Raw genomic sequence first — 14,391 nt, 5'->3', positions numbered from 1 at the left:
AAAAAAGTCGAAGGCTACATGGTTTAAAACGTGAGAATAACACCAGATATAAAAGTAGTAGTTGTCATGGTAATTCTGCAAAAGTAATTCTTTTTTTTATATTTAAACAAAATTACATTTTATTAAACAACTTTAATAGAAATTACTAAAAGTTTTGCAAAAATATTTGGGTTCAAAAGGAAAAAAACAAGTGGTAATTCCGCAGGATGGTTAACAGCCAAGAAATCAAAAAATCTAAACAAGAAATAAGTTTAACCAAACACATTCAAATTTAATTTTCTACTGACTTGTATAGCGTTAAAAGGCAGAAACTGGTCATAAGATATATTATCTGTAAATTTGTTATTGTTAATTTAACTTATCCAAACACAAGAAAATCAAAATGACTTTGATCTGTTTTAGAGGTAGTCATTAATTTCAGGTTTAAAATATAGGGAAAAAATAAACAATGACTTACTCTATCACTAAACTTAAGTCTGGAGGCTTGCAAGTCAGATTTAGAGTTAGTGGTAAGGTAAGTAATTTTTTGAATTATGTTTTTAAAGGATAAAATCAGAGATGGTGTTGGTTATGTTGGATTTTGAATAAGTAAAAAAAAAAAACAGTTATCAACGAAATATTATATTGAAATAAAAAAACTATAAAACAGTTTCAGAAATTAAAAACTTTACAAGTCGGTAGAAAATTAGATTTTATTGCTTTTGTTAAAAGTCATTTGTTGCATATTTTGTTTGGGCTGTACAGTTTCTTTGTTATTATCTATAGTACATGATTACCAAAAAGGTTTTCAGTTGATGCATAAAAGAAAAAAAGAAAAAAAAACATGGTTTAAGTGAAAATCATTGTTTTACTTTTTGTCAATATTTTTGGATTTGTGTGATTTCATGATTCTTCAACCTCTTCAGTAAACACTTGAGATTGTGAAACGTTATGCTCACCAACGCATCGAATGACACATCGCACACATCGTTTAAGCATTCAATGGGTTCCATAAACAAAGTTCTGCATTGATCTTAATGCTTTTATAAAAACAGTCTGGATGTAAACTGATAATGGAAAACTTTTGCAATAACTTTTGCGGAATCAGAAATAAAAAAAAAGCAAAACGAAAACCTTCGGAAGATATGATGATTCCTGAATTTGGATGAAATGAAAAATTGTTTTTTTATATCATCAGACAAGTTCGTAATATTTTCTGCTTTTCGGGTCGTAATAATAACTAAGAACAGGATCATAAAGAAGTTGTAATTGTTCTTTTTCGTCTTCATCTTTTTGGTCAACAACATCTGTAAAAGTCAATGTTAAGTCAAAAATAAATGATTACAAAGTTTGACTTCAGTACAAACAACAAATAATCATTACATATAGTTTGTTTATAAAAAGGTTGTTCCAAAAAATAAAGCTTCCTATTTTTTTTTTAATTCAAAAAGTTGAAGAGCTCCAAAGATAAGAGTAGTACCATTAAAACAAGCAACCTTTTCTGTGCCAGAATTTATTTTTCGACATAGTCACTAACATTCTCAATGCACTTTTGCTAAGAATTCAATGATGCATCTTTGCTTCAGACGCACAAAAGGTGCTGCTTTCTTAGAGTTTCACACAATCAATATCTGCAACAGAGAGATGAAATTTTCAGATCATGAATGCATAAGTTCAGTCATCATAACAATGCAATTTGCAATCTCCTCTGATCTATTCAAGCAGAATAAAATAGGAGGCATTATTCTTGGAACACCCCTCTCCTTAGTGTTATCGGTTTTTATCTCGCATTTATAAAATATTTCCAAGGTTAGACATTTCCCATCCATTTTTTCTTTCTATTCAAAAAAATGCTACATTGCCAAAAGTGTGTTTATTCATAAAGTCTAAAGAAATGCTGGTTTTTGAAAATTTTCAAACGATATAATGCTTGAAATTGTCGAACTAGACATTGAAACAATTGTAACGTAAAATGAAATACACTTTTCGTTGCCATCAACACCTTGTCTTGAAGTCTTGATTTTGCACACATAGCATATATATATATATATATATATATATATATATATATACATACACACACACCACACACAATGATTTAAATTATCTGATTCCTTAGCATTCTAGAATAAACTTTTGTTTTTCCCCATCAAATAAGAAAAAATACATAAATAAGATACAAGACAAGGTTCTATCTAAATTAGAGTGTATATGGAAATCCCATAGAGTGACGACAATCCAGCTAAGTTTGGTAGTATCATGATATACTGCTGGGCTACTGGTAATTTATGCTTCAACCCCAAAATCATGCCTGAATCCAGAGCCATCATCTGATGAAAGCTTTGTTGGAAGCAATGCTGTTGTACATGCAACAGTTATTGTATGAACATTTTAGATTAAAAATATATATATATATATATATATATATATATATATACTAGCTGAACGCCCGGCGTTGCCCGGTCATACAATACATTTAAACATGATATTTTAATTTATGCAGATTGCGTATCTATTGTTATAGTATCAATCCTCTGTTGATTTTCATATTACGAGGAATAATTTTCCCAGTGGACTATTCACGAAAATAAAGTAAAAACAATAGTAATGGTAATGTCGTTCATCATATTCCGTTTATGTTTGTTTACAATATCACATCAGCTGATATTTGGGTTTGACGATGAATGCCCTGGAAAAGTCACTTCCTTTAGTTTTAAAATATGCAAATGAAGAAGTGATTTGCGGCGATTTTAAATGCTACATCTTTTATCGTAAATTGAATCCATTAATATAAGAAAAAATTAAAATAAAATGGTGAGATACACCTGGGCTTGAAAACGGGATCGTTCAATCAGTAGTCGAATGGTCTGCTACTGAGCTATATATGCAGATGTCAACAAATCTGGGGGTTTTTCTAAAAAGAAATTATTTGTTGAGATTTTATTTTCTCTTTTGCCGGTGTAACCTAAAATATTCCCCTATAAAAATTCTATTTTTATTTATAAAGAATGAAAGACTATTTTTAGGATTGGATTTTTTTGATTTTCGATACTTATCGGATGAATTTCTGTACAAAACATATCTAAGAACACCGCCAGACATATAAATTAGCTTTGTGTGAAATTTTCAAAAGATAGATTCAGCCATTTCAGAACCTATAAGGAAGGAATTCACACACACTAAGTGACTTTTACATATATATATATATATATATATATATATATATATATATAGATAAAAATATAACACGGAAATTACATAATTGTCGATGCAATAATTTATTTCAACCTTGTGGTATTTTCAAGCATCTAAACTAGACAATTACATTTTTGATACTGAAATAAAGAAAGAAAAAAGAATCGGGCCTCGACCGTCAAAAAACCAGAGGGGGTGGTAGTAGCAATCCACTTAATACATTTTATAGAGAGGGTGGGAGGGATTTTTTAAAAGAAAAAAAAAAAAAAAAAAAAAACATTATGACACTTATAAACAGCAGCTCGATGTAACCACACACACACACACACACACACACACACACACACACACACACACACACCTAAATATGCACGTTCTTACACGTAAATGCCTTGACACGCTTTTACTAACCTAGGAAGAAGAGGGGGAAATATACGGATATAGAGAGAAGGAAATATAATAAACAGCGGGTAATGGAAAAAGAAGAAGAAAGAAAAAAGAAGAGAGTGACCATCCGCTGCCTGTCATATGGTTTCATTAGTCTAGAATCTCTGAGAAAAAGAAGGGAAAGAAAATGGAGATTGTACGCGCGTCCTAAAGTTAATTGAGTCATGGAAAGTAAGTCTATTGAAAGATAAATAAAAAAATATAAAATAAAAAATTTTATATACAAAGTTTTAAAACTATCTGTATGTTATCATGTTAAAATTAGTCAGAAATAAATATTATCTTATAATACATTTAAATATTGTATTTGTAATATATTACTATGAATTCAAAAAATTGAGTCTTATGTAGTTAATATTTATTATATTTTTATGTAATTAATTTTATTGGTGATTATAGCGGTCGTTATAATTTTGCTCACTAATATTTCACTTCTTAATTGATTAAGATGCAGAAAATTGCATAATAAGTCGCCCCCAATTCCATAGGACGTATATAGTTTCGGTTAATATATACTTTTATTCATTCCGTACACAAAAGTACTTTCATGCACGCATAAAGAAATAAATAAAATAGTTATTATTTTAAAGTTTTGTGTTGATTTATATTAAATCTAATAATGTCTAGTGGTAGTATTTGATCTTTTTGACTTAACTCAGTTTAATAACTAATGTATTATCTGCAGAGAAAAATTATTTTCTTAAAGCTATCTCATTTATTTATAAGTAATTTGGATAAACAGGTACTTCGGAAAAAGTACACCCAACTTAGATTTCGGACAACTAGTCATCAAGTAGGTATTATCGAGTATATACCGGACAGCACTATAATTGCCAGTGGGGTGGGGTGGGAGGGTTTATCGTAAATAATCTAGTGGTGTTAAATTCGGTCTCTTTACCATTATAGAATTATCTGTTCGTCGGATCTGGAGTTATTGGTTATTTTAAATTTACATTTATGTCTTCATCTGGCCATCAGTTCATCTCGTTTATTTAAGAGATTATTGTGTTCGTACTTCAGGATTCTTATTTTTTCCTCGAGGCATAAACTGCATCTCTGCCTAAAGCCGTTTGGAACATCCGAATAACATAGGATTGACCATGAAACCACTGGGGATCGGTTCTCATTTTTTAATAACCACCATTGTTTAGCTAACTCGGTTTTGTTCTTAAGTTCTGGGTTATTGAAAGAATGTTTATGGTCATAAAAACGCTGTTTCCAGTTTCCGGCGGAGATACCGATATATATATATATAGAGAGAGAGGGTATAAACTTTTGAGTTTGAGTATATATATATATATATATATATATATATATATATATATATATATATAAAGAGTTTGAGTATAAAACGCGATAAACACCATTTTTAAAAAATTATGAAACTATTGCCACAAAAATTTCAACATTCTACCTGATCCAAAGTCATGCTCAACATATGATGATAGTGGCATCATTTTGTTTTGCTTGCAATTAAAATAAACGTTTAGACAAAGTGTACACTTAGTCTATTCACCTTTTTATTGTCTAATGTCTTCATTTTAATTAGTTCTGATATTATAGTCCATTTTTTTCTATTTGTGGTCAGTGAATGAGAAATCTTTCTAAACCGAGGCAGTTATTTTTTTGTCCCAATCCAGAGTGCTTCTTTTTGGATAACTGGAGTTTCCTTATATTAAAAACCAACCATGAGTCTAACCCTGTCCTTCAGGAGGGGAGGTAGGTGGGTGAGGCAAGTAAGAACATACCTGTTGTGAGGTTGTCATCTGTGTATGCTTCAAGAGAGGCTTGCAAGGGTTTTTGGCTGATTTCACTTGCAAGTACAATCGGTGGACTAAACAAATTACTCCAATCTCTGTGCAAAAAGAAAAAACAAATCATGGAATAGAGTGAAACAGTTTGTATTCAAAAAATAATTCAAGTTTTAAAATGGAACTAATATTCATGAAATTCATATTGTATTAAAATCAAACTTCTCTTCTTAAACCATCAATACTCAGATTTCTAGTTTTCTCTACTTGCAATTGTTATCTCTTAAGGAGGCTCTTTAGATTGACTTTCATTCCAGACCAGAAATAGAAGACTTATATCAAATCTGTTGCTATGGTTACTGAAAAAATACACTCTTCCTAATCTTCATTAAATTTTGAAATCATTTGTTGACATCAACGCAGATGATTCGACTGTCTATGACTGCACTTCAAAGCGCATTGATAATAAAAACTTTGTTGATTTTTTTCTCTTGGAACTTGAGATGTGTGGTGCACTGTGGAAATTTGACTAGTTATGTTTAACACCTTTAAAACCAAGATGCTCTCCTTCTACCATTCTGTTTTGCCCCAATCGAAATAAAATGTTTTTCTCTCTCTCCTTAAAGAAGCTCCTTATTTTGATAAGCTTCTTGGTGTGACGTTCACTTCAGAACTAAAACAAGACATATATTGAGTCCATTACTAAAATTGCTGGAAAAATGGTTAAATAATTCCACTGCTCCAGAAAGTACCTCACACTAGACGCAATTCTCTTACTTGTATAACAGTCAAATATATTAAGATGGAATACTGCTGCCATACTGAGGAGCACTCTTTCTTACTTTGACAGAGTACAAAATCAACTTTGAAATTGAAAATATTTTTCATGATAGGTGCTAGACTGACCTCCAATCTTTAGTTCTCCCCTATAAAACATTCACAGTAAGAACTCTTCTAGCTACGAACACAGCAAAGAACTTTTCTTTCTCCCACTGTGTACCTAAAGTAAAGAAAACTTCCATGAACAAAGTTTCTTTCTTAAAACTTCCGATTTGTGGAATAAAATGCCAATGGGCTGCTTCCCAACTAAATACAACATGGTTGTCTTCAAATTTAATGTGAACAAATACCTGTTTAGCCATCATCTTAGATAATCAATCACTCAAAATAATCAAACTTTGTCAATTTCACCCATCATTTTCAATCCCCTCAGAGCATTGTTCATTGTCCAACTAAAACTCATTAACCCTTATTCTTGAGTAACCTTTGCGCCTTGATAAGCAATGACTCATCAGTAAGAACAACAACAAAAAAAAAAGGAGTTACAAATAGAATGGAAGAAAGCCGGAACATTAGGGCTAGAAGTGTATATGTCTTGATGTTTGTTTTCTGACAATGTGAATATGCACATATGTAAAGTGGACGTTGCGTTAACTTTCAACAGCCTCATATCGTTCGCTTCCCTTATTTTGTGTTTTAGTTCTCACCTTCCACAAGTGATTTTTCTGACAAAGGAGGAAGAATTGCTGTTTTCCAAGTCATTTCTATATCTAACTTTTATCGTTAGCTTGTTTTTTTTTGACCTTGAAGTAGTATTCATTTTTTTTTTAGCTTTTTACAATAAATGGCTGCATGCCTTGTTTGAAGAATTTCCATAAGAAAAAAAGAGGCAGTGAAACATTATGATTTATCAGCGTGTGAACTTTTTAAAGTAGAATAGTTGTTTGCTGCCCCTCAAAATGCAGGGAAGGAGTGAGGCGTAATACTTGCTGATTATTTTATCTCTAGCTAACTGGGCTCTCCATTTCGTCCTACAATTCAGGTTGTTGAGTTGTTTGTCATTATTAGAAATTGACATTTCACACTGGCTCACTAAGAGAACCGTTTTAAACCAGCACGAATCATTTTCATTGATTTAAAAATGTTGAATTAACACCTTTATGTTTTTTTATGTTTTTCTTTATTACAAAAGCAGACTTAGCATGAAACTATTGATTTAACCACAGCCTATTTCCACCCAATAAAAAGATATGAAAAAAGGAAAGTTAACCGAGTGGAGAAAGAAAGTAGCTTTTTAGAAGCTAGTAACTTTTTACGTTTGTTTGCATCAGATTTTTACCTGCACAAATATTCTTGAAAATTAATGAAAACAATAATAGTTGAATTCTTTTTCCTGTGCAAATGGATTGAACTGAACTAATAATCAAAGAGTAAAACATTAAAAAGAGTGCACCATTAAAAAGAGTGCACCATTAAAAAGAGTAAAACATTAAAAAGAGTAAAACATTAAAAAGAGTAAAACATTAAAAAGAGTAAAACATTAAAAAGAGTAAAACGTTAAAAAGAGTAAAACGTTAAAAAGAGTAAAACATTAAAAAGAGTAAAACATTAAAAAGAGTGCACCATTAAAAAGAGTAAAACATTAAAAAGAGTGCACCATTAAAAAGAGTTTCTGCTGTCATTAAATGATGATTGTGATTTCCCTCATTTTGAAAGTTTACCAAAAGATTTTCTTTTTTCATGTACTGAAGCCGACAACAATACTGTCACAAAACTCGCTTTAAAATTAGAAATTACTGTAAAGTGCCTGAAAGGAAGGTCGATGATAAAATGGGCAGACAACCTGCACAATGATCTCTGTAAAATCAGCCTTCACCCAGACCAAGCGGAGACAAAAATTCATTATTGCAGACCCCACCATAGCTCAGGAATAATGCAAAAGAAAAAAATCTTGAAAAAATGTGTGGGAATAGAATTTACCGTGGATTTGAAGAGCTTAGTGTATCCGAGCTGTGTCGGCATGGATATTTCATTTCTTCTTTGTAGTTGTGTGCAAATCTTAAAGCCAACTGTAACAAGATAAAGAGAGAGATTAAAAGCTATACAATTAAATCAACCAATCAGATAACAGTTTGTGGTGCTCAGCATGACGTGTTCAAATCTCATATTATTTCTATTATTCCGATTACCATTTCATGTAATTTGTAATTGTCTTCTTAGTATCACCCATATTGAGGATTAAGCCATCAACCTCCAGAAAATTGTCACTTAAAACTGATTATCACTTTATCTGTTGTGCCAAATCATCAATCCTCATCTCAAAAATTCTAAAAAATGATAAATCATATTCTCCAGCCTGCAGAAGGCTAATTTGATGCTAATAACATCGGTTAACTGCTGCAATGCATCAGTTTAATTCAAGTATACAGCTTGTTCTCATACTCGACAAAATGTTGAAATATACTGATGTTAAACATTTCATCTGATGATATAATATCAAAGTTCTTATTTAGAATTCAACCTAAAATAATAAAAATACAAAAAAAATCTTTATGATGTACTTTCTCATAGCTTAACAAAATTATATATTTTTATACAGAAAATGATTTTTTTACGATTTTTAATAATTAATAATATATCGTAGCCATTACACGACTAATTTTTAAATCTTGATAGCACGAATAGAATTGACTCCCTTTATTTAAATCAAGACACATTGTTCTCACCTTCTCATAAAATTTGATTTTCTTAAAACTATTCAATTTATGTAAATTTTGGAATATGACATTTTCATTCCATAATAAGTATCTACCTCATTCCAGGAGGTTAGACACAAGGTCAGATATGGGTTGGATCTGAGTAACAGAATTCAAACCTGACACACTCAGGTTTTCAGCCCATGTCGTTAACCACTTAACCATCCTATTCTGTGATGAGTACATACATGATAAAAACGTTTCTGTATTTTTGTTTTTTAATTTGAATTCTGAACTTGCACCCACATCTCTCCTTTATTTAATACATGTGAGTAGATTAAATTGCCCGAAACATAAAACTAATCTCTAAGATTAGAACAGTAGTCCGAATAAAACAAGTTATCAATCCTTATCACAAAAATTGAAAAACACAGGGTTCAAGGTTCGTTGGTTTTAAAAACATTTTCATGAGTGAAAATTATTTTTCATTTCAATAATAATCAAAAATTTGAAACAAAACAAAGAAAACATTTCATGAAAAAGGTGCAAAGAATGAGCAAACGTATCAAAATTTTTTTTTTTTTTTAATATTTTGTGTGTCGACAATTCATTTTTATTGAATAACATTGACCAGTGGCGGCGTTGAAGCTGATACCATAATAAAATGACGTAAGAATAATCAATCTATATATCTATAAAAGTGAAAGTGTTTGTCTGTGTGTGTGTCTGTGTACATTTTCCTATGCAATAACTCTGTCAATTTTCAGTCTACAGACCCAAAATTTGATATACAGGGTACTGAGATTTAGGAAAATTTTTGTAATCCATTTTTGTCCAGAAATTTGGCTGTTAAGGGGTCAAAGTTCATATATATATATATATATATATATATATATAAGTTCCTTGGACATGGACCTGACTTAATAACTTGATTTGAGCCTAAAACAATAAATGTTAAGGGGTCATAATAGGAGTCAAAGTCAATAAAAATTTGACCTCTACCAAATTACTCAGACAATTTCTGGTCTAAACATTTGAAATTTTACATAGAGGGTATTAAGAGATAGGGCGAGCTTTTTAATCAGTTTGGGTAAAAAATTTAAGCTTCCAAGAGGTCAACGTTCAAAAGATTTTACCTTTGCGGTGTCTAGCAAACTACTCACCGAATTTGGGGTCTAATCATTTAAAATTTACACATAACACGTATTCAGACAGGCAGCAAGCATTTTAATCAGTTTTGGAGTGAAAATTTGGCTGCCAAAATGTTAAAGTTGAAAGAGTTGACCTTTGTCGATTCTATGAAATTTCTCCAATTTTGGGTCTAAAGACATGAAATTTTAGATGTAGGTAACTTGGACATGGGTAAAATTTTATATTTTGATTTGAGACCAAAATAATTAATGTTAAGGGGTCAAAATTGGCATCCAATTTATAAAAAGTTTACCTTCGCGGTCTCTACGAAATTACTCAGACAATTTTGGGTCTAAATATTTGAAATCTTACATAAAGTGTATTCACACATAGGGCAAGTTATGAACAGTACATAGGGTCCGAGCAAAGGCGGGCTGAATTGCTAGTACAATATGATATCTAACATCATCCGAATGTTTTCAATTTCAGATTTCTATCAAAGACAAAGAACTGAAGAAAATGGGTATTTATTTATCTGCAGACTGTTATCTTTATCTTCATAGATGTAGTTTATTCAATGCTGAATCTCAAAATTGTATCCCCAGTTTATAGGGAAAACATATGAGAAATAGAGTGGAAAAAGAAAAAAGAATATAAACTTACGGGTACTTTAAGCGAATTAAACGTTGTGTCATCATCGCTGTTTGTTGTTATCGAATCATCATACAGGTGATTTGCCAGAAGTGGGTCAGCAGAACCTCCCCCAGACTCGGAAAGTTTCTTCTGGTAAAGTGCCAATTCTTCATCTCGCTGCCTTTTCATACTGGTCAACATTTGTTCTTCAAGAGAATCCATCACATCCATTGTTTGGTATTTGCTGCTGTCATACGGTTTCTAGTATCAAATGAAATTGGATAGTGATTGAAAAAAAAATGATTTCACAAAGAAAACTTTGATGCCTAGATAAGGTCGAACCTTCACATTGGGATTAACAGATGAAACTTTATGCTGAGACTAAACACGAATCAAGCATTCATGATGGTATAAGAGGAGTCGAAACTTTATATATAGAAACTATCAGCTTGTAAAAGAATGCCAATGCCATTAGCACCAGCAACAGGTATGCATATCTGCATTATGAGGCTGAAGCCAACTCTTTGTATATCATCAAGATTATTTATTAGATAAGAGCATTGTTCTTTATTATTCTTGTCTGAATTACGAAATTTTAATGAAAAATATCAGGAAAAAATCAGAAAAAAAAAATTAGAAAGAAAGATTTTTTTAATTTTTTAAATCAGGAAAAAAATAAGAAACTCAGAAAAAATTAGGAAAAAAATCAGAAAAAAATAAAAGAGAAATCAGGAAAAAAAATATGAAAATGCTGACTCACCTCCACAGACCTAGCAAGAGATTTTGGTATATTTGATGGGCTCACTTCCCTCAGTGATTTCCGACTGAGTTTAGACAATGAATGTTGATGCTCATTCGGTGCGATTGTCAAAGTCGTGTATTGCCTAGAATCGTACGGAATCGATTTGGTGTGATGAGGCAATTCTGATTGATGGCTGAGATTTGATTTGGATTCAAACACTTGAGGTGGCACAACTTGACTATGGACTGGCAACTGACTACCTTTCTCAGGTAAAGGGATATTCACACGAGAACTGACACTCTTGCTCGAACTACCACGACTTGATGTTGCACTATTGCTTTGCGTGTGCATGCAATGGCTGCTGCTGCTTCTACTGCTCATTGCAGTATCAGCAGCAGTGGAACCAGCATCATCATCATCGTCGTCATCGCTGCCATTCAATGTGGATATAAAATCATCTTCAGGTTTGGCACCACGGACAGAATAAATAGCATCAACAGGATGACTTTTAGATTTGACCTTTACAAAAAGAAGAACAAAAATGAGCTTCAGATTAAAAAAAGACTCAGGAAGCAAGATACTTTTATGGACACTGTACACATATCTTAAAACGTTGTCATCAGAATGAACCTTTATTCTTTACCTTTAAATAGATATCACAAACTAAAAGTTTAGAAATGTGAAAATACAATAAAATTCCTTTCAATGTGATAATTCATTTATTTTCATTAAATTTGGACCTAAACGAAATGTAACATTTTTTCTTTATAAATGTCAATTTTTTCTATTGTATAATTAATCATTTTTTTCCAAGTTACTTCATAGGTTATTATTTTCAGTGACGGTTATATATTTTTGATGTTGGTGATTTTAACATGCAAAATATTGTCCAGATCTTTTTTTAGATCAGGGTTTATACAAAATTTTAATGTCCATTTTTAAGGCTTTTTCAAAGTTTTTCAAGGCTTTCTCCAGACTAAATTTAACTTTTCAAAACAAAATTTGGAATTTGTTTTACAATTCGAAAAAGTGGTAAAAAAATGAAACATACAATAAATAAATGTTACTTTGCAATCTGCCTGCACGGTTTTTTGGTGTTTTTAAGTAGTTTTAAATGATTTTTATTTCATCTCAAATATTAACTCTCATTATGGCTTTTAATTTCCAACCAAGATAGCTGCTGTCTTGGTCATATTTTATTTTGGCCCAGCTAGTTTAATTTTAAATTATCACAATTGGAGGGGGGGGTCACTATTGAAGAGTCCCGTCCGTGCAAGGAAAGTATTGGGGGGGGTGTAATTTTATTTATAGCGGTTGCCACTACTCTTCGTCCCTTGCACCCCCACCAAAAAAAAATTAAATTATGAACGAGAACAAAAATAGACTGAGATCTGAACAACAATACACAGAGAGTCACATCGCTTTATCACAAAACTATCTTGGGTAGTTTTCGGATAAAGGGACGTAACTCTTGTATCCACAATACGATGCAATGTCAGAACATTGCATTTCGATTTTATTTTCAGTACTTAAAAATTATTTTAATGGTATTTTTATTAATATTTTAAAAATAATTTAATAGTATTTATTTACATTTTGTTTTTACATGTTCAAAATGTATCCATTCTTATTGTCCCTTTTGAATGGTGTTCATTTCTGCTGCACTTCTTCTCCCAAACATGTTTAGACATCTTTTGCTTTCTTTCAAATTTCTTTCATAACAGATTTATATTTCAAACATATTTATTCGATAAAAGAATTTGTGGGTTTTTTTCAAAATTTTTTACATGAAAATTTCACAGTATTACGCAGATTTAATACTGCTGCCACATCTGGGGAGACTTTGCAATCTAATTTAGGATAATCACTTCTCTACAGCCTCTTTCTCAGAGAAAAGACATTGCTATTCTTTTTTCTACTCCATGATATTTTTCCATAGAAGATGCTTGTCTGAGCTCCAATCTCTGGTTTCTCCTCTTAAGACATTCACATCTTCTTACCACAACTGCAAAAAAGAACTTTCCTTCCTCCATATGCCTTTCATCACAGAAGAATTTCCATGAACAGAGTTTCTTTCCAAAGAATTCTCATTTGTGGAAAACATTACTACAGGAGTACTTCACTGCAGACTACTACATGATCATCTTCAAATCCAATGTCAAAAAATACTTGCCATAAACTGTTTTCATAAATAATCAAATGTTGTTTACTCCATTTATTTCAATCTTCTCATAATATTCTTCATCATTCAAATGACAATCTATCCATCTCATTATAGCTTATCCTTGAATAACTTTTAGACTTGATAAATGGTGTTTCATTAGGAAAAATAAAAAATATTGTAGCAGCGATCATGCGGGTTCACGAGATAAAAGAATGAGGATTATGCCGTGTATCATTCATCAGGGATTGAACCCAGGGTGTTCTGCTTACAAGATAGAATCTTGTTATTTTTGTGCAATGATATCATTTATGCAAATGAGTATTCGATTTGCATGGGTAAATTCTTGTTAAAATAAAAAGAATAAAACCTTTCTCGCTGGGAAGAGAGTAAAGTTGACATAACTAGTTGGGATCACATTAACTGTTCAATGAGAGAAAAATATAAACGATTAAGTTGGTGTCATATTTGTAGTGGGTTACTTGATTAATAGGATTCACATTTGGAAGAATTGTTAATTAGAATTTAAGATTCTAACTTTTTGAGAGTTGGTGTCATTGTGCTTTGGTGAATTGTTTATATAATTTTGATAATCAAATTTTTCTATTTTTTACTCGTGTTCACCCCTAATAATCGCCACTCAGACGTAAGGGGCTACTATTTGGGAACATGTCTAGGAAAGATTAACAAAATGTTTACATTACATTTAAACTTCTGTATATCAGTACAGTCAGGGAAGCAGGAAGGAAATTTCAAAGTCTAGTTGTTTGAGGGAAAAAACTATTAAAGAAGAAAGCTTTCTGGTATTTAAGGGCCTCAACAGTGAAGGGGTGAGATTTTTTAGAGTCAGCATCATGTTTTGGAGAATTGTTAATT

The 14,391-nt window shown here is 31.5% G+C and overlaps 1 protein-coding gene across 6 annotated transcripts in view; it reads right to left on the bottom strand.

Annotated features, from left to right (window-relative positions):
• Positions 1-14,391, bottom strand: part of LOC145294099 (protein CFAP20DC-like) — a 136,415-nt gene that overhangs the window by 59,576 nt on the left and 62,448 nt on the right. For 4 of the 6 annotated variants that reach the window (XM_080141167.1, XM_080141171.1, XM_080141170.1 and 1 more), the window contains 4 exons: positions 11,373-11,873; positions 10,643-10,873; positions 8,133-8,221; positions 5,370-5,476 (listed from right to left, as the gene is read on the bottom strand). In XM_080141167.1, coding sequence (XP_079997293.1) covers positions 5,370-5,476; positions 8,133-8,221; positions 10,643-10,873; positions 11,373-11,873 — 928 coding nt within the window. Of the gene's footprint in view, positions 1-827; positions 1,287-5,369; positions 5,477-8,132; positions 8,222-10,642; positions 10,874-11,372; positions 11,874-14,391 lie in introns of those variants that run through there. The other 2 variants (XM_080141169.1, XM_080141168.1) reach the window with 1 other exon arrangement.

Source organism: Euprymna scolopes, chromosome 15, assembly GCF_053919585.1.
Source record: "Euprymna scolopes isolate OS-2025 chromosome 15, ASM5391958v1, whole genome shotgun sequence".
Classification (NCBI taxonomy): Eukaryota; Metazoa; Mollusca; class Cephalopoda; order Sepiida; family Sepiolidae; genus Euprymna; species Euprymna scolopes.
This window is presented reverse-complemented; position numbering and strand designations above follow the sequence as displayed.